This window comes from Mus pahari, chromosome 19, assembly GCF_900095145.1.
Source record: "Mus pahari chromosome 19, PAHARI_EIJ_v1.1, whole genome shotgun sequence".
NCBI classification, from domain to species: domain Eukaryota; kingdom Metazoa; phylum Chordata; class Mammalia; order Rodentia; family Muridae; genus Mus; species Mus pahari.
In genome coordinates this window covers 11768960-11789129 of record NC_034608.1, presented here as the reverse complement: position 1 = coordinate 11789129, position 20170 = coordinate 11768960, and the positions used below count along the sequence as shown (strand labels likewise).

Sequence of the window (20170 nt, the reverse complement as noted above, 5' to 3'; positions counted from 1 at the left end):
GAGCCTTCCAATTCTGGATTGTAGTTCATTCCAAATATAGTCAAGGTGACACCCAGGAACAGCCGCTACAAGTTCTCTTAGCTCCAGCCACCCTGGAACTTGCTCTATAGCCCAGGCCGAGCTGTTAGAGGCACGCGCCACTACCTCCTTGCTTTCCTTAAAAACAGATAGCTAACAGCCATCACGTCTGTGCTCAGTGTGTCTGTGCCTTTCTTTTACATAATCACTTTGGCCATGGACTGGCAGTGCTACACCAAATGGTGCGTATAGAACTAACATCATCCATTCTCAGTTCTGTGTCAGTGTCTGTTAGGTTTTCTTGTTCACTTTTCAGGCAAGCTCTCTACAGATCCCCAAGTCCTGTAGGCCAGGGGGAGACAGGCAGGATTTTATTTTCCCTTTCCTTGCCTCTCCAGTGCAGGGATATAAAGGCTTGTGCTGCCACATCTGGCTGACTTCAGCCTCTTAAGACAGGGTTCCCTGTATCCTGGGAAAGCTTAAGAGATCTTGGACAAATAGTAAAAAAAATTTTTTAAGGTGTGTGTGTGGGTAGATACTCAAACATGACCTTTTGGTCAGTTAAAAAACTGGTTTTACTTGTCATTAGAATTTGTTCGACTTTGTAGTTTAGATTACCTTGATAGTTCTGTCTTCATGAGAACTATGAGGTGTAGTTTATATGCTCATGGGTTAAGGAAAAAGATTGTCTTGATTGGTTTTACTGTTCAGCTAAATTCTTCTCTTAGGGGTCAGAAGTGGTCATCATGTCGTGTATATTTTCTACACCCTGAAACCTGCAGCTTCTCTTCTGTCTTTTACTCACAGCACCCAAGAACCTGTTGTTCCTGTTGAAACTGCCAAAGAGACAGTTAATTTACGACTTGTGCAGACAGCAGGGCAGTGGCTCACAGTTTGCAGCTTTGACCAGTCACTTCCCGTCTCCCCTCAGGTGTGCCTGACTTGCTGTTCCAGAGACGTCATCATTAAAGTGGACCAGATCTGTCACAGAAACAGCGTCAAGTTCTTCACAGGAGATGTCTTTGGGTACCATGGGTACACCTTTGCAAATCTCGGAGAACACGAATTTGTAGAGTGAGTGCTGGGAGGAGAGGACCGAAGGGAGCGTCCCACAGTTGAGTGGTGGTATCTGTGGTAGGAAGTGAGATGTCTCAATGACATAGCATACTGTACTATAATTCTTAAGAACATTCTCAGACAAGGGATTAACAAATGATGAAGCAGAGTTGTTTTGTGGATTCACACTTTTGTTGTCTTTTTCAAGGCATGGTTTCTCTGTTTGGCTATACTGGAACTCTGTAGACCAGGCTAGCTTCCAACTCAGAGATCCACCTACCTCTGCCTTCTGAGTGCCATGCCTGCTGAGGTTCAGAATTTTAGGGGACATGTAGACCCCATCTTTGAAAGCAGTGGTCTCATGTGAGGCCCAAAGCATGCAATGTTGTGCACAGAGTGCATCACGTGGGTGTCCCAACTCCTGAGCTTGAGGATTGGAACTCACATGCTGTCCAGGGAAGGTGTGCTTGTGTTTTAAATACTTGTTCCTTAGCTTGTTCTTCATGTTGAGAGATGGAGAGAGAGTACCTGCTAGTTAAATGGGTAGTCCTTTGGGCACATTCAACCTGCCTTGGAAAAGCTCCACGGTTCAGAGCCTACTGTGGAGCAGACAGACCTTATGCCTCGTTTGGAACATGAAGCTGCAGAGCCTAATTCTCACATGACAAGACCCGCAGTGTTTTTACTTACAGCTTTCAAGAGAAAGATGGCAGACAGTATTTTTAAAACTATGAGCTGGATATATGGCTACCATTCATTATATTTTTATTCTCTTGCTTGCCCTCACATCTCAATCTCTCAAACAGCATCTGAATCCTACCTTGCCACTGAGTGATACAGTTGGACACAGCTTCCTGCTAAGCAGTGTTCTCATTGTTCAGCCTCTCCAGCAAGTCATTGGTATTTCTCTGGCCAACAAGTTTCTTGGCTGGTGCACACCTTAATCCCAACATCTGGGAAGCAGAGGCAGGTAGACCTCTAAGTTCGAGGCCAGCCTGATCTACAGAGTGAGTTCCAAAATGGGGTGGGGGGAGACAACCTTTGACGGGGGCTCCTACCCTAGCCACCCGGCAGCTTTGGAAAGGTCTGGTTCTAGGGATCCAATGAATTGCACAGTTAAAGCAAAAGCAGGCTGGGCTACTCTTAACATGAGATTTCCACAGCAGAAGGAGGAATTAGGTTTGGCTCTTTAGTTTTTGACTCCTCAGCAATGTTTGCAAAGCAATCTCTTTGGCTCGTGGGAGCTTCTTATGCTAGGCAGTTTACTTATGTTCTTTTCTTCCCATGATCACATCAGGGACAGCTAGTTTAAAAATGGTTAACTGATTTACCAGATCTATCCAGGGACTGCGGTGAGATTTGAGCTCAGGCCTCATTGATTCAAAAGTTTTTATGCTCTATTTTGGTTGTTTATTTGTTTTGTTTATCGAGGCAGGGTTTCTCTGTGTAGCATTGGAACTCACTCTGTAGACCAGGCTGTGCTTGAACTCAGACCTTTGCTCATTACATTCCAGTGATGTGACTTTCAAACTTGGCTTCCTCCCATTGTCTCTTTCTAGAGAGAAAACCAAAGTTACCAAAGTTAGCCAAGGAGTGGAAGATGGACCTGAGGCCAAGAGAGCAAAGCTTGATTCATCAGAGACAACCATGGTCAAAAAGGCAAGTGAGAGAGCAGAGGTTGGAAACCCTGGGGCCTCATGGGGAGGGAGGGCCTTTCATAACTGCAGATGAGGGAAGCCTGGAAGAGGAAGCTCGAGAGTGGGCGAGCATTGAGTAGGGTATAGCTACTGCTGATTCCAGCCAGCTCTTTCCTCCCAAGAAAATGGGTTTATAGTCCAAATCCTTTGCAGTTCTGACAACCTTTCAAATGATTCAAGTACTGTTGTGGTGCAGCACTGTGGTGGCCAGATGACAAGTTTGTTTAACCGATTTGGCATAAAAGCCATCAGTTTTGACCTCTAATGTCAACATGTGCCATGTGACAGTGACCTATGAGACTGGAAGAGGGTGTTGGACCTGAGTCTGGAGTTACAGACAGTTGTGAGCCACAGTGTGACTTGAGATGCTCAGTTAATAAAGTGTTTACTGTACAAGCATGGTGAGCAAGTCATCCCCGACCTCATGGCAGCTCATGCCTGTGTGTAAACCAGTGCCAGGGAGGTGGAGACAACCGGGTTCCTGGTCAGTGTAGTGAGTACCAGGTTCAGTAATAGGTCCTGTCTCCAAAAGGTAAAGAGTTGGGCTGGAGCTCATCATTGTAGAGGAGGAGCTGGGTGCTCCCTGTGGCACATAATCCCAGCATTTAGGAAGTGGAGACTGAAGATCAGAAGTTCAAAGCTCCAGTTCCAGGTTATCTTGGGCTACCTGAGACTTTGTCTCAAAACAAACAGAAAGGTCTTTAATATGTGTATAGTAATTGCTGGTGTTGTGTGTGGGTTCCCCCACCCCACCCCCCAGCATTGGGTGTAGAACCTGGGGACTTAGACATGTGTTTGGGTCTAGTGCAGTGTTTAATCTCATTTTAGAGAAGGCAGTTAGGAAAGCAAACAGAAGGCAATGGTTTCTTTAGCTGGTGTTAGACAAGAAAATCTTGCACTAGGGAAAGCAATTTGAAGTGGCTGGTGTTTGGTTTGTTAAACTGAGAAATGATGGGACCAAGCCCATATTTAAGGAAAACGGCTGGTTGGAACGTCCATTTAAAATTGCATTGAGGTTAGAGGTGCTGTGCAGGTTCCACAGCACCGGGACTAAGTTTTCTAGCAAGACAAAAGTGTGCATTTTCTGTCCCTTACTTCTGTGTTTGTGTTGGGATAGCTTTATCTGTGAGCCCGATGCAGAGGAATTAGTAGGCTCTAATTTTAGTGTCTTTTCACAGGGCTGTAATTACCCAGAGTGAGGCCCAGTCAGGCTTTCTCTGCTGGGTTGCCTGAGTTTGGTGGGGAGAGACATTGTTAACAAATGGAGGAGCACAAAAGGAGCTTTGTGGGCGGCTCTGTCAGTTTATAAATCACACCCTCTTACAAGTGTGACACTTGGCCCTGGTGTGAAGGGTTTTATGGCTTAAGGGCCTTCTCTGATTGAGGCCCACATTTTGCATTCAGATGGAAAAAGCCCTTGCTTTGTTAGCCATTCACAGCTGGAAGTTTCCCTGGAATCACTTCTGATGATGCCCACTAGGGTGGCTATGGAAGCTTCATTTGGGAGCCACTTTTCTGTCACTATGAGGAGTATGTGGGGACCCCAGGCCAGTACTTGGCAGCCTTGGTGTGCCATTCCTGAGTGCTCTGCCGGCACTTTGCCCTTTGTGCAATGTCTTCCTTACAGAGGGCAGAAATTGAAGCTATCAAAATATTCCCCAGCTGACATTGTTAGTCAGCTGTTACAATGGGGCTATTCAGCTGGGATTCCAACCCTGAGCTCTTGAGGGCGCACAGCATGCAGCACATTCCTTCAGACAATCCCCTGGATTCCAGATCTTGGCTTTGTGTCTCACAAAGAACACAGGACAAGGACAGGGTGTGGCAGTGTTTGGCCTGTGGCTTTGCCACCTGGTAGTAAGTTCTCTATCTGGGGAGAGAGGGTCTTGGGATTTTATTTTACTTATTTATAATTTTTTTGAGTGTGTCAGTCCTGGCTGACCTAGAACTCAGAATGAAGACCAGGTTCACCCATATCTTCCTGACACCAGGCCAAGTGGCCCTGGGATTTTGAAGTTTTGTCTAGTTGAATTCCTTCACCCAGATTTTAAGGTTTCCTAAATTGTACAGAATAAGTAGTTGGGTTCTACTCAGATTGCAAGATGGGGTGAGGGAAGCAGCTACTTCCTGTTTCCTGTGAAAGGGGTCTGTCCGAGTAGTCCTCTCCTCTCACTTGTCCTAGGTTCAATCAATTGTTGTCAAACCACTTTGAGTTCAAGGTACATGGTGTGCTCCTAAATTAGAAACATCAGAAAACAAAGAGGAAAAACAGAGCTTGTGGTTTTCACACATCTAGGAAGTTGGGTCTTTTTAACACACATATGTCTGTGGTAAATAGGGCAGTAGGAGAGGCCTAACTGGAGGCAGCTGGCACTTGGGTTTGTTAGCATCTTTTTGGTACTTTGGTTTTTAAGTTGCATGTGTTTACTTTGTGTGTGTCTATGTCTGAGGCCTGTTAAGTATTACAGGCAGTTCTTTTACCACTGAACTACAACTCTATTTCCCCTTTAGATTTTAGTTCCTGGGCTGGTTAGAAGGGACTTGTTACCCAACCACATCATCTTAAGTTGATACTTCAGGACACACATCATGGGAGGAGAGAATCAACTCTTACAAATTGGCCTCTGGCCTCTGTGTATGTATGTGTGCACACACAATAAATGAATAAATAAATGTCCTTTTAAAATATTAGGTTTTCATCCTTAAGATTAGGAAAGTTTTGTTCATTGCCTTATTTCTAGGCCGGTGCTTAGCACAGTCATAGTCAGGAAATAAAGTTAAGTGTAATGGCATTTCCTGCAGCAGAAAATGGCAACCCTGAAGGAGATCTTTGTCATTTTAAACCTAGATCATGGAATTAACTGTGGGATGAACTAAATGACTTAGCTTTACAGTACATTAGTTTTCATAGATCAGTTACTTGATCTGAGAGAACAGAATTCCAAAGATAAGAAACTTGCTTAGAGCTGCGCAGTGGTGGCGCACACCTTTAATCCCAGCACTTGAGAGGCAGAGGCAGAGGCAGGTGGATTTCTGAGTTCAAGGACAGCCAGGGCTACACAGAGAGACCATGTCTCAAAACAACAACAACAAAAAGAAACAGAAGTGATTTACTGAATGGTCAAGACAGGGTCTTCACAGACCAGTGAGGGTTATGGCCCTTCCAGGTGTCAAGATTGCTTCAAGCTAGGCGTGGTGGCGCACGACTTTAATCCCAGCACTNGATTTCTGAGTTTGAAGCCAGCCTGGTCTACAAAGTGAGTTCCAGGACAGCCAAGGCTACACAGAGAAACCCTGTCTGGAAAAAAGGAAAAAAAAAAGAATGCTTGGTTTAGAGCTGCTGTCACCAACTTTTTCAGGTGTTCAAATGACTTGACAGGCTGGCTGTTGAAAAACACCAGATATTTACATTATGACTCGTAACAGTAGCCAAATTATAGTTCAGAAGTACCAATGTAAATAGTTATATGGGCAGACAGTAATGTGCACACCTTTAATCTCAGCAGTGGGGAAGCAGAGGCAGGCAGATCTCTTGAGTTCAACAGCAGCCTGGTCCACAGAGCTGAGCAAGAGAGAGACAGAGAATATGAGAGAGAATATGAGAGAATGAGAATATGAATAATATGGCTGGCAGTCACCACAATATGAGGAAGGGTTGCAGCATTAGGAGGGTTGATAACTACTGGCTTGGAGACATGAAGTGCACTGGGATATACAGAGTGTTTGGTGGGATGCTGGTGTCAGGTTTTCCAGGGAAGATAGCTAGCTGAGATGGGGAATGATGTCTTGCCTTATGGGGAAATTTGTCACTTTCAATGACATGAACACAGAGTATGAGCCGTGTGTGTCTGTGTGTCTGTGTGTCTGTCTGCCCACCCCCAGCCCTCCATTCCTTCCTTCTCTTCCTTTCTGTCTTCTTTCTTCTATTCATGACTGAAAATGGGCAGCCCAGCTGATTTTTACACACAGTCTGTAGCCCTAGGAGGCCCTTTGTTTTCAGTCTTTTCTGCTTCAGAGTGAATGCTGAGTGCACGGCATACTGTTAGCGCTGTATCTGATACACGTGGAAGTATACACATAATCCTTTATTTCATGTAGAGAAATCTGTCACCTCCTTGTTCTCAGTGCTGGCATGCTAATCCCTGCCGCACTTTTCTTTAGTCTCTGCTTTATTTTACTCCTAAACAGGTTGACGCTGGGGTTGCTGGGATATGTGACACCTGAAAGGGCAGACCCCACTCATGCGTATTTGCTTTTGATTTAATCTGAGTTCTTAGACTTAAGAACTCAGACTTTGGGGGCGAGAGAGAGGGCTCACCGTTTAAGTGCACTTGTTGCTCTTGCAAAGGACCCCAGTTCCAGGGGATCCAGCAGGTGTGTGTCTAGTCCATAACATTCATATACCTAAAGTAAAAGGAATACATGGTTTGTTCTTAGTCACTCTTTCAAAAAAAGAAAGCAACTTTCTATACCAGGGATTAAGCATAAACTAAGACTCTTGGCCAGCGTCATACATACTACCAAGTTAAAGAGGCAAACATGTTTGACGTGCTGCGACTGAGCCTCTTTGCTCTTTGTCAGTGTAAATAATGGCCATCAGCAGTTGGCTCTTGCTGCCACGTGTTTCCTGTCGTGTCCCTGTGCATAAGCACTATCTGGACTTGCTCCCCATGTCTCTTCACTGCTTCAGACCTGGTTTCCTGTTGCATGTGTGCTGCTGCCTGCTTTGTAAAAGAAGCATTATGTTGGTGGGACCATCTGTTTGTGTGTCTTTGTGGAGCTTTGCTGTCCTTTGTGGTAGTTACTAGACACATAGGATATTAAATATTAAATACAGTATACAAACGACAACTCTAGTGTTCAGTAAGCACCCGTAGCTGCTGGTCTGGGAGTTGCACACCGTGTATACATGACTATACCATCATACTCAGTCCTCTTAGACAGTACCACAGGGCTTCTTTTGTGTGACTCCATTACTGTTGATGTATCTGCGGTGGATGGCATTCCGGTGTGTAAACTTTCCCTGTTAAAGACTGCACTGTGCTAAGCGTTCTGTTTGTGCGTGTGAAATTGTGATAATCTACTTGGGCAGTTGTGTTCTGCAGGGTAAAATTAGGACAGGGCATCTTCACCTTTTCCAGAGTCTGTTGTTACTCTGGAAGGATTTTTGCCAGTATCTATTCAGTGGCCATAGCACGGGACAGTCACCCTTGCTTACTGCAGGCTCTGTGTCAACTGTGCTGCTAAGTGAAAATTGTTTGGCTTGTGGTTGTCATTTGGCTAAATACATTTTTTCTTTTCAGATAGGTTCTCAATATGTAGCCTGGCTGGTCCGGGAAGTAGCTTGATAGCCCAGGCTATAAAGTTGGCATTCTCCTCCCTCTGTCTTCCCACATTCTAGGATGGTGGTTATGCACCGGCATGAAGGGCACTTTTTTTTTTTTTTTTTTTTAAATTTAAAATTTTCACCAGAAGCTGGTAGCACATGCCTGTACACCCAGCACTCAGGAGGCAGAAGACAAATCTCTTGAGTTTTGAGGCCAATCTGGTCTTCAGAGTGAGTTCCAGGACAGCCATGGCTACACAAACCCTGTCTCAAAAAATCAAAAAAATTAGATGGATTGATGGATGGATAAAAATTTCCCCTTTATTTTACATGTATGGATGTTTTGCCTTCATGAATGTGTGTGTACCACATGCATGTAGTTCTTATGGGAGGCCAGAAGAGGGGTCAGATTCCTGGGACTGAAGTTGCAGATGGTATTGAGCTGCCCTGTGGCTGCTGAGAATCAAACCCAGGGCTGATGTAAGAGCAACCAGAGCTATTTACCACTGAGCCAGCTCTTTAGCCTCTAAGAGGTTGCTTTTTCTGCTGTGATTATAAATGTTTTGTGAAGAGGTACTTTTTAAAAAAATATGGTACAAACTCATTTCTTAGCAGCTTCTAATCATCTGTGTATGAGTTAGTGAATCTACAGATTTATGCCATTCATGCTTATGGGTTACATATGTTTGCACATAGAGGCTGTCTAAGATTAATATCAGGCTTTCTGTTGTCTTTGATTGCTATGTTCAATGTATATAATGAAGACAGGTGGTTTTTTTGAACCCAGAGCCCACCGTTTTAGCTAGTCCAGCTAGCCAGCTTGCGTCTTAAGTGCTGGGATTATAAGCCTACAAAAAAAAACCTAACCAATAATGAGTTAAATTTATTTCTCTATATATTATCAATGAGTTTAGTACCTCTCAGCACAATGTTCATTCTAGTTTCTTACTGTTCCATGTGTTTTGGGTTTTTTCTTTCTTTTTTTTTTTTTTTTTTTTTTTTGGTTTTTCAAGACAGGGTTTCTCTTGTGTAGCCCTGGCTGTCCTGGAACTCACTTTGTAGACCAGGCTGGCCTNTAGCCCTGGCTGTCCTGGAACTCACTTTGTAGACCAGGCTGGCCTCGAACTCAGAAATCCGCCTGCCTCTGCCTCCCGAGCGCTGGGATTAAAGGCATGCACCACCACGCCCGGCGTCTGTTCCATGTGTTAATTAATTCTCGTCTGATAGACAAGCCTGGATTGCAGTGTTTGCTTGTGTTAGCCACTGGATGGAACCAGTGTCCTGTTACTGTTTCTATGGAAATAGTGTTCTTACTCTATTTCCTAGACTTCTCACCCAGGACACCCATGCTTTCTTGGAAATCCCCTCCCCAGAAAATGTCTATGTGTGGTAATATGGGACTGTATTGCTCAGGAAAAAGTAAGTGATATTTGGGTCTTTTTTTTCCCCAGACAGGGTTTCTCTGTATAGCCCTGGCTGTCCTGGAACTCACTTTGTAGACCAGGCTGGCCTTGAACTCAGAAATCCACCTGCCTCTGCCTTCCGAGTGCTGGGATTAAAGGCGTGTGCCACCACGCCCGGCTATGTTTGGATCCTTTTATTTTTAATTATGGGTATGTACCTGGGTATGTTTAGGTGTCTGTGCAGGCCAGAAGCTTAGATCTCTTGGAATGGGAACTGGGCATGGAAACTGAGAATTGAACTTAGTTCCTCTGCAAGAACAGCATGTGCTCTTAACTGCTGCGCCATCTCTTCTAGGCCACATATGCTCTTTTTATTTTAATGTTTTAGTGTGTGTGTGTGTGTGTGCGCGTGTGTGTGTGTGTGTGTGTGTGTGTGTGTGTGTGTGTACACATCGGTTATCAGTTGTCTTCTGCCATTCGTCTGTCTGTCATGGGCTCCAGGGGGTAGACCTCAGGTTGTCAAGCTTGACCTGTGTCCTCACCTGCTGAACAGTCTCTCTGGGCCTTTGCTGTTTGTCCTTTTTGTTGTTTACTAATTGTTACAGGGAGATCAGTAATACTTTTGCACTAAGTAAATTACAATATAAAAATCTAATACGTCCCATTGCATTTTCGGAGATAATTTCGTTTGAGGCTGGATGAGTGGTAGAGCATTTGCTCAGCAGTTGTAGTGCCATGGCCAGCTCCAGCACAAGACGAGCAGGAATGTGCTTTAGATGTGTGGTTTTCATGAGTGTGCAGTCCTGCCACAGGACCTTTGCAAATGTTGTTTCCTCTTCTGCAGCCTGGACCTTTTGTCCCATCCCTTACTCTTTCATACTGTCAACATCAAACCGTTGTGCTGGGAAATACTTAAATTTTGGTTTTCTTCATAATTAAAGAATGTTCTCTTTAGTACCTTTTGTATTTTTTTAAATTGAGTCTTGCTGTGTAGTAGCCAAGCTGGCTGTCCATCCTCCTGCCTCAAGCCCCTGGGTCTCAGAATTAAAGGCCTGCGTACCATCTCATCCAGTTGGAGGCTGAAACAGGAGGATCTCTGGGAGTTTGGGGTCAGCCTGATCTAAGTAGTGAGACCAGAATGAAAGAGGTCATAGGAGGTTGGCTGTGTCATCGTCCTCCATGAGGAGCACATGTTCAGTCCTGTTCTAAGTCCGAAGGAAGTGTTTCTTGGGTTTTAGTGGGCACTGGCTTCTTAAAATAAGACTTTGAATGTTTACATTTGTATGACCTGGAAAGTGTTCCTGCTCTGATTTCAAACCAGCATGCTTATTTGTAAACACTGTCTTTCCCACAGAAAGTGCTTTTCTGCCCTGTAAAAGAGGCGCTAGAAGTAGACTGGAGTGGAGAGAAAGCCAAGGCTGCCCTGAAGCGCACTGCCCCTGACTACTTCCTGCTGCAAGGTGAGACCTGGAGATGGAACCACCCCAGCCAGGCTTGTGCTGTGGCCCAGAACTGAAGCTGTGTGGGTTCCTCTGTCTCCTCCACAGTGTGAGATGCAGCCTCACTGAGGTCTGGTTTCTGGTCACTTTCTAAATCTGTCAGAATGACCTGGTTTTTACAGTTGAACCTGAGGTGACTGTAAGCTCCCTGGCATCTTCCCACTGCCCCGCCAGAACTCGTCTGAAACCCTTATTCTCCTGACAAGAGTTTTGACTGTTTTCCTGTCTTTGGGTTGAGTTGTTTGCTTCTTACCTTTTACACTGAGACCTCACAGAAGAGCCCAGCTTGAACTTGTGATCCTCCTGCCCCAGTCTCCCATATCTACCATTTATTTTGCCTGGCTTCTACCTCCCTGAATGAGCCGACTCTCAGAGATTTGATAGGAGAGCACTGGTTGGCCTCTCAGTGTTGCTTCTGTCCCTCACAGTTTACTTTTTTTTGTATAGGTGTGTGTGTGGGTGGGTGGGTGGGTGGGTGGATGTGGACGGACGGATAGAGATATAGTTGTTGAGACAGTTTCAGTGTATAACTTTGGTCTGGAATTGGCTGTTTCGACCAAGCAGGCCTTGAACTTTCAGAGATCCCTCCTCTCCATTTTAAAGATTTTTGCTGCTATATATGTACACGCCTTGTCTGTAAAAGTACAGGGCCTGTGTGTTCAGTGTTCACAGAATACTGAAGAGTGTGCTAGATCTCCTCTTCTGATGGTTGTGAGCCACTTTGTCAGTGTAGGAACTAAACTTGAATCCTTTGCAAGAACAGCAAGTGCTCTTAATTGCTGAGCACATAATTCCAGCCCCATCAAGGTTCAGTTTTTAAAATACCATTTAAAAAGTAATTGTTGGGGCATGGTAACTCATGCTTATACTCCTAGCTGGTACTTAGGATTCAGACACAGGAAGATCATCAAGCTCATTTCCAGCTACCTCGCGCATTTGAGGATAGCCTGCCTATGCTTCATGAAATGCTGCCTTAAAATTGAGAAAAGAACAGAAGATAGGAAGATTTAGCGGGTGAACTATTTTAAAAGCCTGAATGTCGATTCATACAAAAATATTTAAGTGGGTTAAGTAGGAATGAGTGTTAGGCATGTGAGAAATGCCTTCCCTAAGGACTGTGGGACCCTGTGTGGAAGAAGTGCCAGCTGCACTGTGAGCAGCACCTGCTCCTCTGGGCCAGGGTTGCCTGCAAGCCCAGTGTGTGGCACAGGAAGCCAAAGTCACTAGTTTGGAGCATTTGTGTGTATGATGAAACCCTTTCTAGTAATTGCTTATGAAGTGGCCCCTGAGCAGCTTCTAGTTCTGAGTGGTTCTAGTTCTGGTTGTTAGAATGCATTGGGGAGCATTCCTGCATCTAGTGGGAAGAATGATGAGCAAGTGATGTCACTCAACATCCCCAGCAGCTCCCATGGCAGAGATTGAACCACTGGAAATATCAGTGCAAACTCTTACCTCACATAGTCCTAGCTCTGGGGAAGCTGAGACAGGAGAATGGCAACAAGTTCAAGGCTAGCCTCAGAAACAGTGAGTCTGTGTCTCAACGAAAAAGAATAGGAAAACAGGATGTCATGTCTGAGAATGGCAATTTCCAGGGTGGTCTCCCATCTGTCTCAATTACGGCACTCTCCTAAGGTGGGTTAGATGGTCCTCGATTTGCTCTTTCCTTTCTTGCACTTATTCACTTCCTTTATCTGTCTGTTTAATGATTTTCAGTTTCTTTTTATAGCTCTGGATGTCTTGGAACTTGATTTGTAGACCAGGATGGCCTCGAACTCAGATCTTCCTGCCTTGCCTCTGTAATGCTGGGATTAAAGGCATCTGACTGTTCACCGTTATTTATTTTCTTGGTAGGATGTTAATGTAGCCCCAGCAGACCTCCAACTCACTGTACAGTTGAGGATAATCTCTGGTTTTTCTCAGATAGTGGAATGTGCCTCTGTTGCCCAAGTTTTCTAGGCTACTCTGGATGAATCCCAGGCTCTGTGCGTTCTGGGCAAGCACTGCCAGCTTGGGTCCAGCCCTTTGAAGTCTGGTTAAGCTTTGTGTGGGACTAGGTACCAAGAGCATCCAGGTACCTCAGCCTGGAAGGGCAGACAGTTACCCAGTAAGAAATTGGAGCTGCCTGTTTGTGCTTCTGTTTTTCCAGAGCTACATAGCCCGGGCTGACCACCAACTGGCAGTACTGCTTCAGCTTTCCAGTGCTGGCATCCCAAGTACATGTCACCACACTTGACATTCACTGTAATGTCAGGGTCGTGGGGTAGCCTATGATGTATGGGTTGGTTTGTTTGTTTGAGACAGGCTTTCACTATGTATCTTTGGCTGCCCTGCACTTACTATGTAAACCGTGTACTATGTAGAGTGCCTGCCTCTGCTTCCCAAGTGCTAGAGTTGATAACTTACAGTTCTTGAGACCAGGTGTTTGGAATAAAAACTGACCAAACATTTCCGGCCTATTTTGCTGGTTTTCTAAGTTGAGTCTACAAGTTCATTAAGTAAAAAATTTGAAAGAGGCTTGGGGTCTAGAACCTTAAGTATTGAACACTTGTCTAGGGTGAGGTCTTTAGGTTCAATCCCCAACACCACAGAAAAGGAAAGTTTTTGGAAGAGAACCAAGAGAAGTGATAACAGTGTGGGTCCGTGTTCTTCACACTGCTGCCTTGTTACCTTTCCTGTAGCTTGCACCCCTGAGGGCCTCACCTACTGTGTGCTATAAGGACCTTGCTCTTAGCTGGTGTGGTGGCGCATGCCTTTGATCCCAGTACCTGGCAGGCGGATTTCTGAGTTCAAGGCCAGCCTGGTCTACAGAGTGACTCCCAAGACAGCCAGAGCTATACAGAGAAACCCTGTCTCGAAAAAGCCACAAAAAAGTTAAGAAAAAGGCTGAGGGTGGGACTCGGTGATAGAACACTTAACTTCATTTGTATGAAGCTCTAGGTTCATCCCCTGATTCTACCTAAGGAAAAAGAAGTATTGTATATACTCCAGCAGAAAGCAAACCAGGCCTTGTCCTCTCTGCATCTGGATACTCCATTTCTCATTGTAGCTCCTTTGGTAGTGTATGACCACTCAGGATAAAAGCAGGTGCTACCTTCATAGATGGCGCAGGGTTAAGACTACTTTCTTCTCTGCTAAGGACCCATGTCTGGTAGCTTATAGTTCCCTGTAACTTCAGCGCCTGGGGATCCAACATCCGATTCTGCCTGGCCTCCATGGGCATTGTATTCATACAGACACACAAAGGGGGGCCAGCATAATCACTCAGTAAATAACAGCCGCTGTAACCTGAGTTTAGTCCCCAGAATCCACATAATGGTGGAAGGAGACAACCAGTTTCACAAAGTTTTTCTCTAGCCTCCACACATATGCTTGCCCCCAAACAGTAGTAATAAATGAAGATTAAAAGAAAAGAAAATCAGGAGCATAGATGTAGACATATAATGGCCATTGGGGATTGTCATGTGCTACCAAGAAAGCAAGGCCCAGGCAGAGGGTATGCAGGGTGCCTGGAGGAAGACGAGTAGGCTTGTGAAGAGCTGGGGCCTGGGGCTGAAGAGATGTCTCAACAGTTAAGAGCACTGACTGCTCTTCCAGAGAAACTAGGTTCAAATCCCAGCGCCCACACGGCAGCTCACAACTACCTTTAACTGCAGAGATCTGACACACACACAGATGTACATGCAGGCAAAACACCAATGCACATGAAGTGAAGGTAAATAGATTAAAAGGAGGAGCTGGGAGCTTGGGATTTGATATCTAAGCTATTCACTATGTATGTGCAATTTGGTTTTGCTTGTTTGTTTGTTTGATTCATTGAGTTTTTCGATTTTGTGTGTGTTTGTATGTTTGTGTGTGTGTTTGCGTGTGTTTTTGCGTGTGAGTGTAGGAACCCTCAGAAGCTTGAGTGGATCCTCTCAAGCTGGAGTTAATAGGTGGTTTTTGAGGCCTCCCACTGTGAGTGCTAGAATTGGCCCCTCTGGAAGAATGGAACTGGACACAGAGACAGACAGTCTATAGCAAAGTTGGTCTTGAACTCCTGATCCTTCGGGCTGCTACCACACCCAGACAATTCGTTACTTTAAAGTGATAGTTTACGTGACACTAAGGGATCTTTGAACTTTGTTCTGTTGGCTGGACAACATAGCATCATCTGCTCAGGAAAGATGTATAAGTAGTTTTCAGTTTTTCCAGGCCTGAGAATGTGACCCAAATGAACTGTGATGATTTAGTGATGACTTCTTGTCAGCTGGTTGTGCTCAGTAAGGACAGGGTGGTGATTGGCTGTCATGCACCTCTGAGGAAAAAAGAACCTGACTTCATTGCCCCCTTGCCTGGTTAGAAACACTGGGTGCTGGATAAATGACTATTCTTGTATGAATGACTGGTTATTGCTTATCTGCTCATTTATTTCACTTCAGAATGCATACTGCTCACATGTTGGTATCCCTTCAACATCTCTTGCTGTCTGGCAAGGCTTCTTTTTGTCTTTGCCCTTCCCTTCTCCCACCCACCCACCCCAAGACTTGGGGCTACCGCTAGAGCTAGCCTTATGTGAATAACATAAGTGATCTCCTCCTCCTCCTCCTCCTCCTCCTCCTCCTCCTCTTCTTCTTCTTCTTCTTCTTCTTCTTTTTCTTCTTTTTAAAGATTTATTTATTATGTATAAGTATACTGTAGCTGTCTTCAGACACTCCAGAAGGGGATGTCAGATCTCATTATGGTTGTGAGCCATCATGTTGTTGCTGGGATTTAAACTCAGAACCTTCAGAAGAGTAGTTAGTGCTCTTAACCGCTGAGCCATCTCTCCAGCCCCCTCACACTGTTCTAATCCTTTAAAAAACACATTCTAGGTGCTGGAAAGACGGCTCATCAGTTGAACACTGGCTGCTCTTATAGGGGCCCTGGCTTTGATTCCTAGCACCCCATGGCAGGTCAGAGCTGTCTGTTATTCTGATTCCAAGGGATCTAACACTCTCGAGCCTTTGTGAGTATCAGGCATGCACATGGTTAGACACACATACACATAATTTAAAAAAATTTTTTTTGAGACACTAGGTTGTCTTTAGGTATCTTGAGGTTGTCATCCTCCTGCCTAATCTCTCCAATAGCTAGTGTGATAAAACCATCAAACCTAGAATAAACCAGGCTTGATTTCCAGAGTCTCCTGCTGCCCTGCTGTCCCTGTGTGTGCGCTTGGCATGTTTGGGAACTCGGTGTTTTTCCAGTTAACACAATACAATAGTGGTCAGACTGAATGCTTCCTGCTGCGTTTTTCCACTATCTTGAGAGTTGTCCTCTCCATCTGTGACCAGAAAGGGCTCATCTTTTTATTATTCTCCCATGGTATGTTTCAAAACATTAAGTGTGAGCTGGTTTCCTGTGGCAAAAAAGTTGACTTTGATTTGTTCTTTTTGGGGTTACTGTGAGTTTATCATAACAGGAGTGCTAAAAATAGTGGCCCTCAAATGGAAACTGAGATTAACATGGACAGTAACACGCAGACTTACCCAGGAGCAGAAAGGAGTGGACCACATCTCAAGATGAGTTACTGTTAAAGGGTCCTGCTGTCTCCATGCTCTCAGTCTCTTCTAATAAACTGTGGAAAAATACTTAGCACATACTCCTGCCTCAGAACTGAAGGCAGAAGTAACCCAAGATCAAACATTTGGGGTGCGTCTGGTATTTGCAAGATCTATAGCTAAAAATCAGGAGGAAGCATTGATCTCCGTATCAGTGGATTCACAAACCTTTTTTTTTTTTTTTTTTTAAAGCTTTATTTATTTATTTATTATATGTAATTACACACATAGCTGTCTTCAGACACTCCAGAAGAGGGTGTCAGGTCTTGTTACAGATGGTTATGAGCCACCATGTGGTGGCTGGGATTTGAACTCAGGACCTTTGGAAGAGCAATGGGGTGCTCTTACCCACTGAGCCATCTCACCAGCCCGGATTCACAAACCTTAATACTTCATGAGGAAAGCCCTAATGTAGGCTGTAGAGCAAAACTGCTCTATCATGTAGATGTTCAGTATGACCAAATAACTCCACAGCTATCAAAAGTAGGCAGACACCTTGGGATTGAGGTAAGGAGAAGGATAGTGTTGCAAGCCAAGGAGCAGCACACGGCAGCAGGAGGCTAAATCCCAGTGGATATGGTATCAGAACCACCCAGGGAACATTCAGAAAGTGCAGATCAACTAATGCTCCTGTTGCCAGCTCAGAGTAACAGGGTGACTTGCTTCCTAGCATTTTTCTAAAGTTTCTTGAATGAGACCTTTTACTTTTATAGTAGGAAAAGAAGCCATACTTCAAAGCAAAACCCCGGTCGCCTATTTTAATTTAACATGTTCTAGGTTTTTAAATTTACTGAAATGGGGACAGTAGAAAGCTCCTAGAATACCTCTTGAGGGCAGTGGGTTTATTTTGTTGTTTAAGACAGGATCTCAACCAGGATAAATGAGTATGGTGGCCTCAGAAGACATATAGCCAAAGCTGGCCTTGAATGTCTGATCTTCTTGCTTCTACCTACTAAGATTATATAGACCTGTATATAACCACCAGGTCTTGCTTTTTTTGTTTGTTTTGTTTTTTGTTTTTCAAGACAGGGTTTCTCTGTATAGCCTTGGCTGTCCTGGAACTCACTCTATCAGAACAGACTGGCCTCGAACTCAGAAATCCACCTGCCTCTGCCTCCCAGGTGCTGGGATTAAAGGTGTGCGCCACCACTGCCTGGCTTAGGTCTTGTTTTAATACAGTGGTTTTTATGTGTATCAGTCTAAAGAAAGAGCTGAAAATTAGTAAAGTATAACTTTTTCAGTCTTAACAGTTTTAGAAACTATTTAATATGTATTGTGAACAAATAGGTAAGCAGTGTGGATGAGGACAGCCAGGTATGGGGGTGGGGAGGTGGGACAGGCTAAGAGGAACCCTTGGAGAGCGGGTGGGATTGGAAGTAGCAGGGCAGATATGCTTGTGGCTTCTCATCTGCAGATCTGGAACTGGACATGTGTGGGAGTGTGTGTATTGTCTCTTATGTGGATGGCGTTCCTTAAGTCTGTGAGTCAAAAGTTTAAATGCAAAGGCCCCCTGTAGGGACTGAACCTCACTAACATAGATCACAGTAGTTACTATCTTTTTCCACTAAGTGGAATCCTGACTTCTTAGAGAAGTGGATGATTCCAGAGGTGGGATAGGAAAATTACAGGTGAGCTTGTAACATTTTGCTATGCCAGAAAATACAAAGTTGCTTAAGAATGGTGGCACCTGTCAATAGAATAAGACTAATAATCAATATACATAGGAGGAATGATGGACATTTTAAAAAAAACCCTGTGGCTAATGAGATGACTCAGTAGATATCTACACTTCCTCTTAATTAATTATGAGGACTGAAGTTCAAATCCCAGCATACCCACACAAACAAATAAGTAAAATATAATTAAAGAAGTGAAACCGTGACCTGGGTGTGGTGGCGTATTCCTCTGTTACCATTACTTGAGGGATGGAGGCAGGAAGATCACGTGAGCTCTTTTCTTTTTAAAGTCAAGCATTGGTGTGAGAACTTATATCTAAAAGAGAAAGAGGGTAGGCTGGAGAGATGGCTCAGAAATGAACTATTTGTAACTCCAGCTTCAGACAGTCCTGCTGAAGGCAGGTCTCTGAGGGCACCTGTACTCATAAGCACATACCCCACCCCCACCCCAAACCCCCCACACAAATATATAGATATATGTACATACAGTGGGACGAGAAGCCTAAAAACTCAAGCAGCACCTAAAAAGAAATGAGCCAGTACTGAATATAGGGCACTGTACTAAGTCTCTAGAAAGGTGTTTGCTTTTAAGATTTGTTTATTCATTTTACATATATGTGTACATTGTAGCTGTCTTCAGACACACCAGAAGAGGGCATCCTATCCCATTACCGATAGTTCTTTGTGATTCCTGGGAATTGAACTCAGGACCTCTAGAAGAGCAGTCAGTGTTCTTAACTGTGGAGCCATCTCTCCAGCCCAAAGAGAATTTGTGCTTGCTTGTTTCAGTGGTTTCTCCACCCACCCCATCCTCTGCCCCATTTTAGTGGGGAAGATCCAATACCCTGAATGTACTAGATAAGCAGTCGGCCACTGTGCTGAATCTCCAGCCCCAAAGCTCTGTTCAGTGGTGCATCATCTCCTGACAGGGATCTTAGAATGTGTACACTCACTCAGGAATAGAGACTCGTGTTTCCTTTCTAAAAGAGCCAAGCTTTTGTGATACGGTGGGAATGGGGTTTGTCCAGTAAAGCACTTTAGAAAGGATTTTTTTTTTTTACTTTTATCAAATACTGGTGTTAGGGGGTCTAGGGGCTATGAACAGCTACTGATGATGACTGCAGACAGATTCAACTTTATTAAAAGCTGATCGGGGGCCTTAGGGGATACAAAGAGGGCTAGTTTATTCTAGGCCCTTGTGAAGCTGTCTATAAGGTAATTTGCATAGTAGACTTGTCATTTTCCTACTGTTCATCAGCCAGGACATGCATCTGAAAGCTGTGCCCTTCCGGGGGACTGCTACTGGCATGGCTACACACACAGTTAGGAACTTGTAGCCATGCTGGGAGCTGGCCCGTGGGGAAGATGGTATCAGGCAGCTGCTTGTTGGTTTCAGAATTGAGCTGGTTCACAGCTTTCTTCCCATAGAAAGTACTTGAGATTGGTGCTGGGGAGATGGCTCAGCTATCGAGAACACCGTCTGCTCTTGCAGAGAGCCTGGCTTTGATTCCCAGAAGTCACAGGTGGCTCACCAACTCCTATAACTCCAGTCCCAGGGAATCTGACACCCTTTTCTAACCTCGGTGGGTACAGACATGTACATGCATGGTGCACACACAAACATGCAGGCAAAATACCCATATTTTGTATTAAATGAATACAGTTTTGTTTTCTTGAGACAGGATTTCTTTGTGTGACATTGCCCAGATAGATTTTTTCTTTGTTTGTTTTGTTTTTGTTTTTGTTTGTTTGGTTGGTTTTTTTTGTACTTAAGTTGGTTTGGATTTGAAAGAAGTTTGGGGGTGCTGGTGAGATGGCTCAGTGGGTAAAAGCACCTGACTGCTCTTCCGAAGGTCCAGAGTTCAAATCCCAGCAACCACATGGTGGCTCACAACCATCCGTAACGAGATCTGACA

General features: G+C 44.5%; 1 protein-coding gene across 3 annotated transcripts in view; it reads left to right on the top strand.

Annotated features, from left to right (window-relative positions):
* Positions 1–20170, top strand: part of Sae1 (SUMO1 activating enzyme subunit 1) — a 65113-nt gene that overhangs the window by 17436 nt on the left and 27507 nt on the right. For all 3 annotated transcript variants that reach the window (XM_021219008.2, XM_021219006.1, XM_029532158.1), the window contains exons 4-6: positions 950–1092; positions 2634–2733; positions 10855–10960. In XM_021219008.2, the coding sequence (XP_021074667.1) occupies positions 950–1092; positions 2634–2733; positions 10855–10960 (349 nt within the window). The remainder of the gene's footprint in view (positions 1–949; positions 1093–2633; positions 2734–10854; positions 10961–20170) is intronic.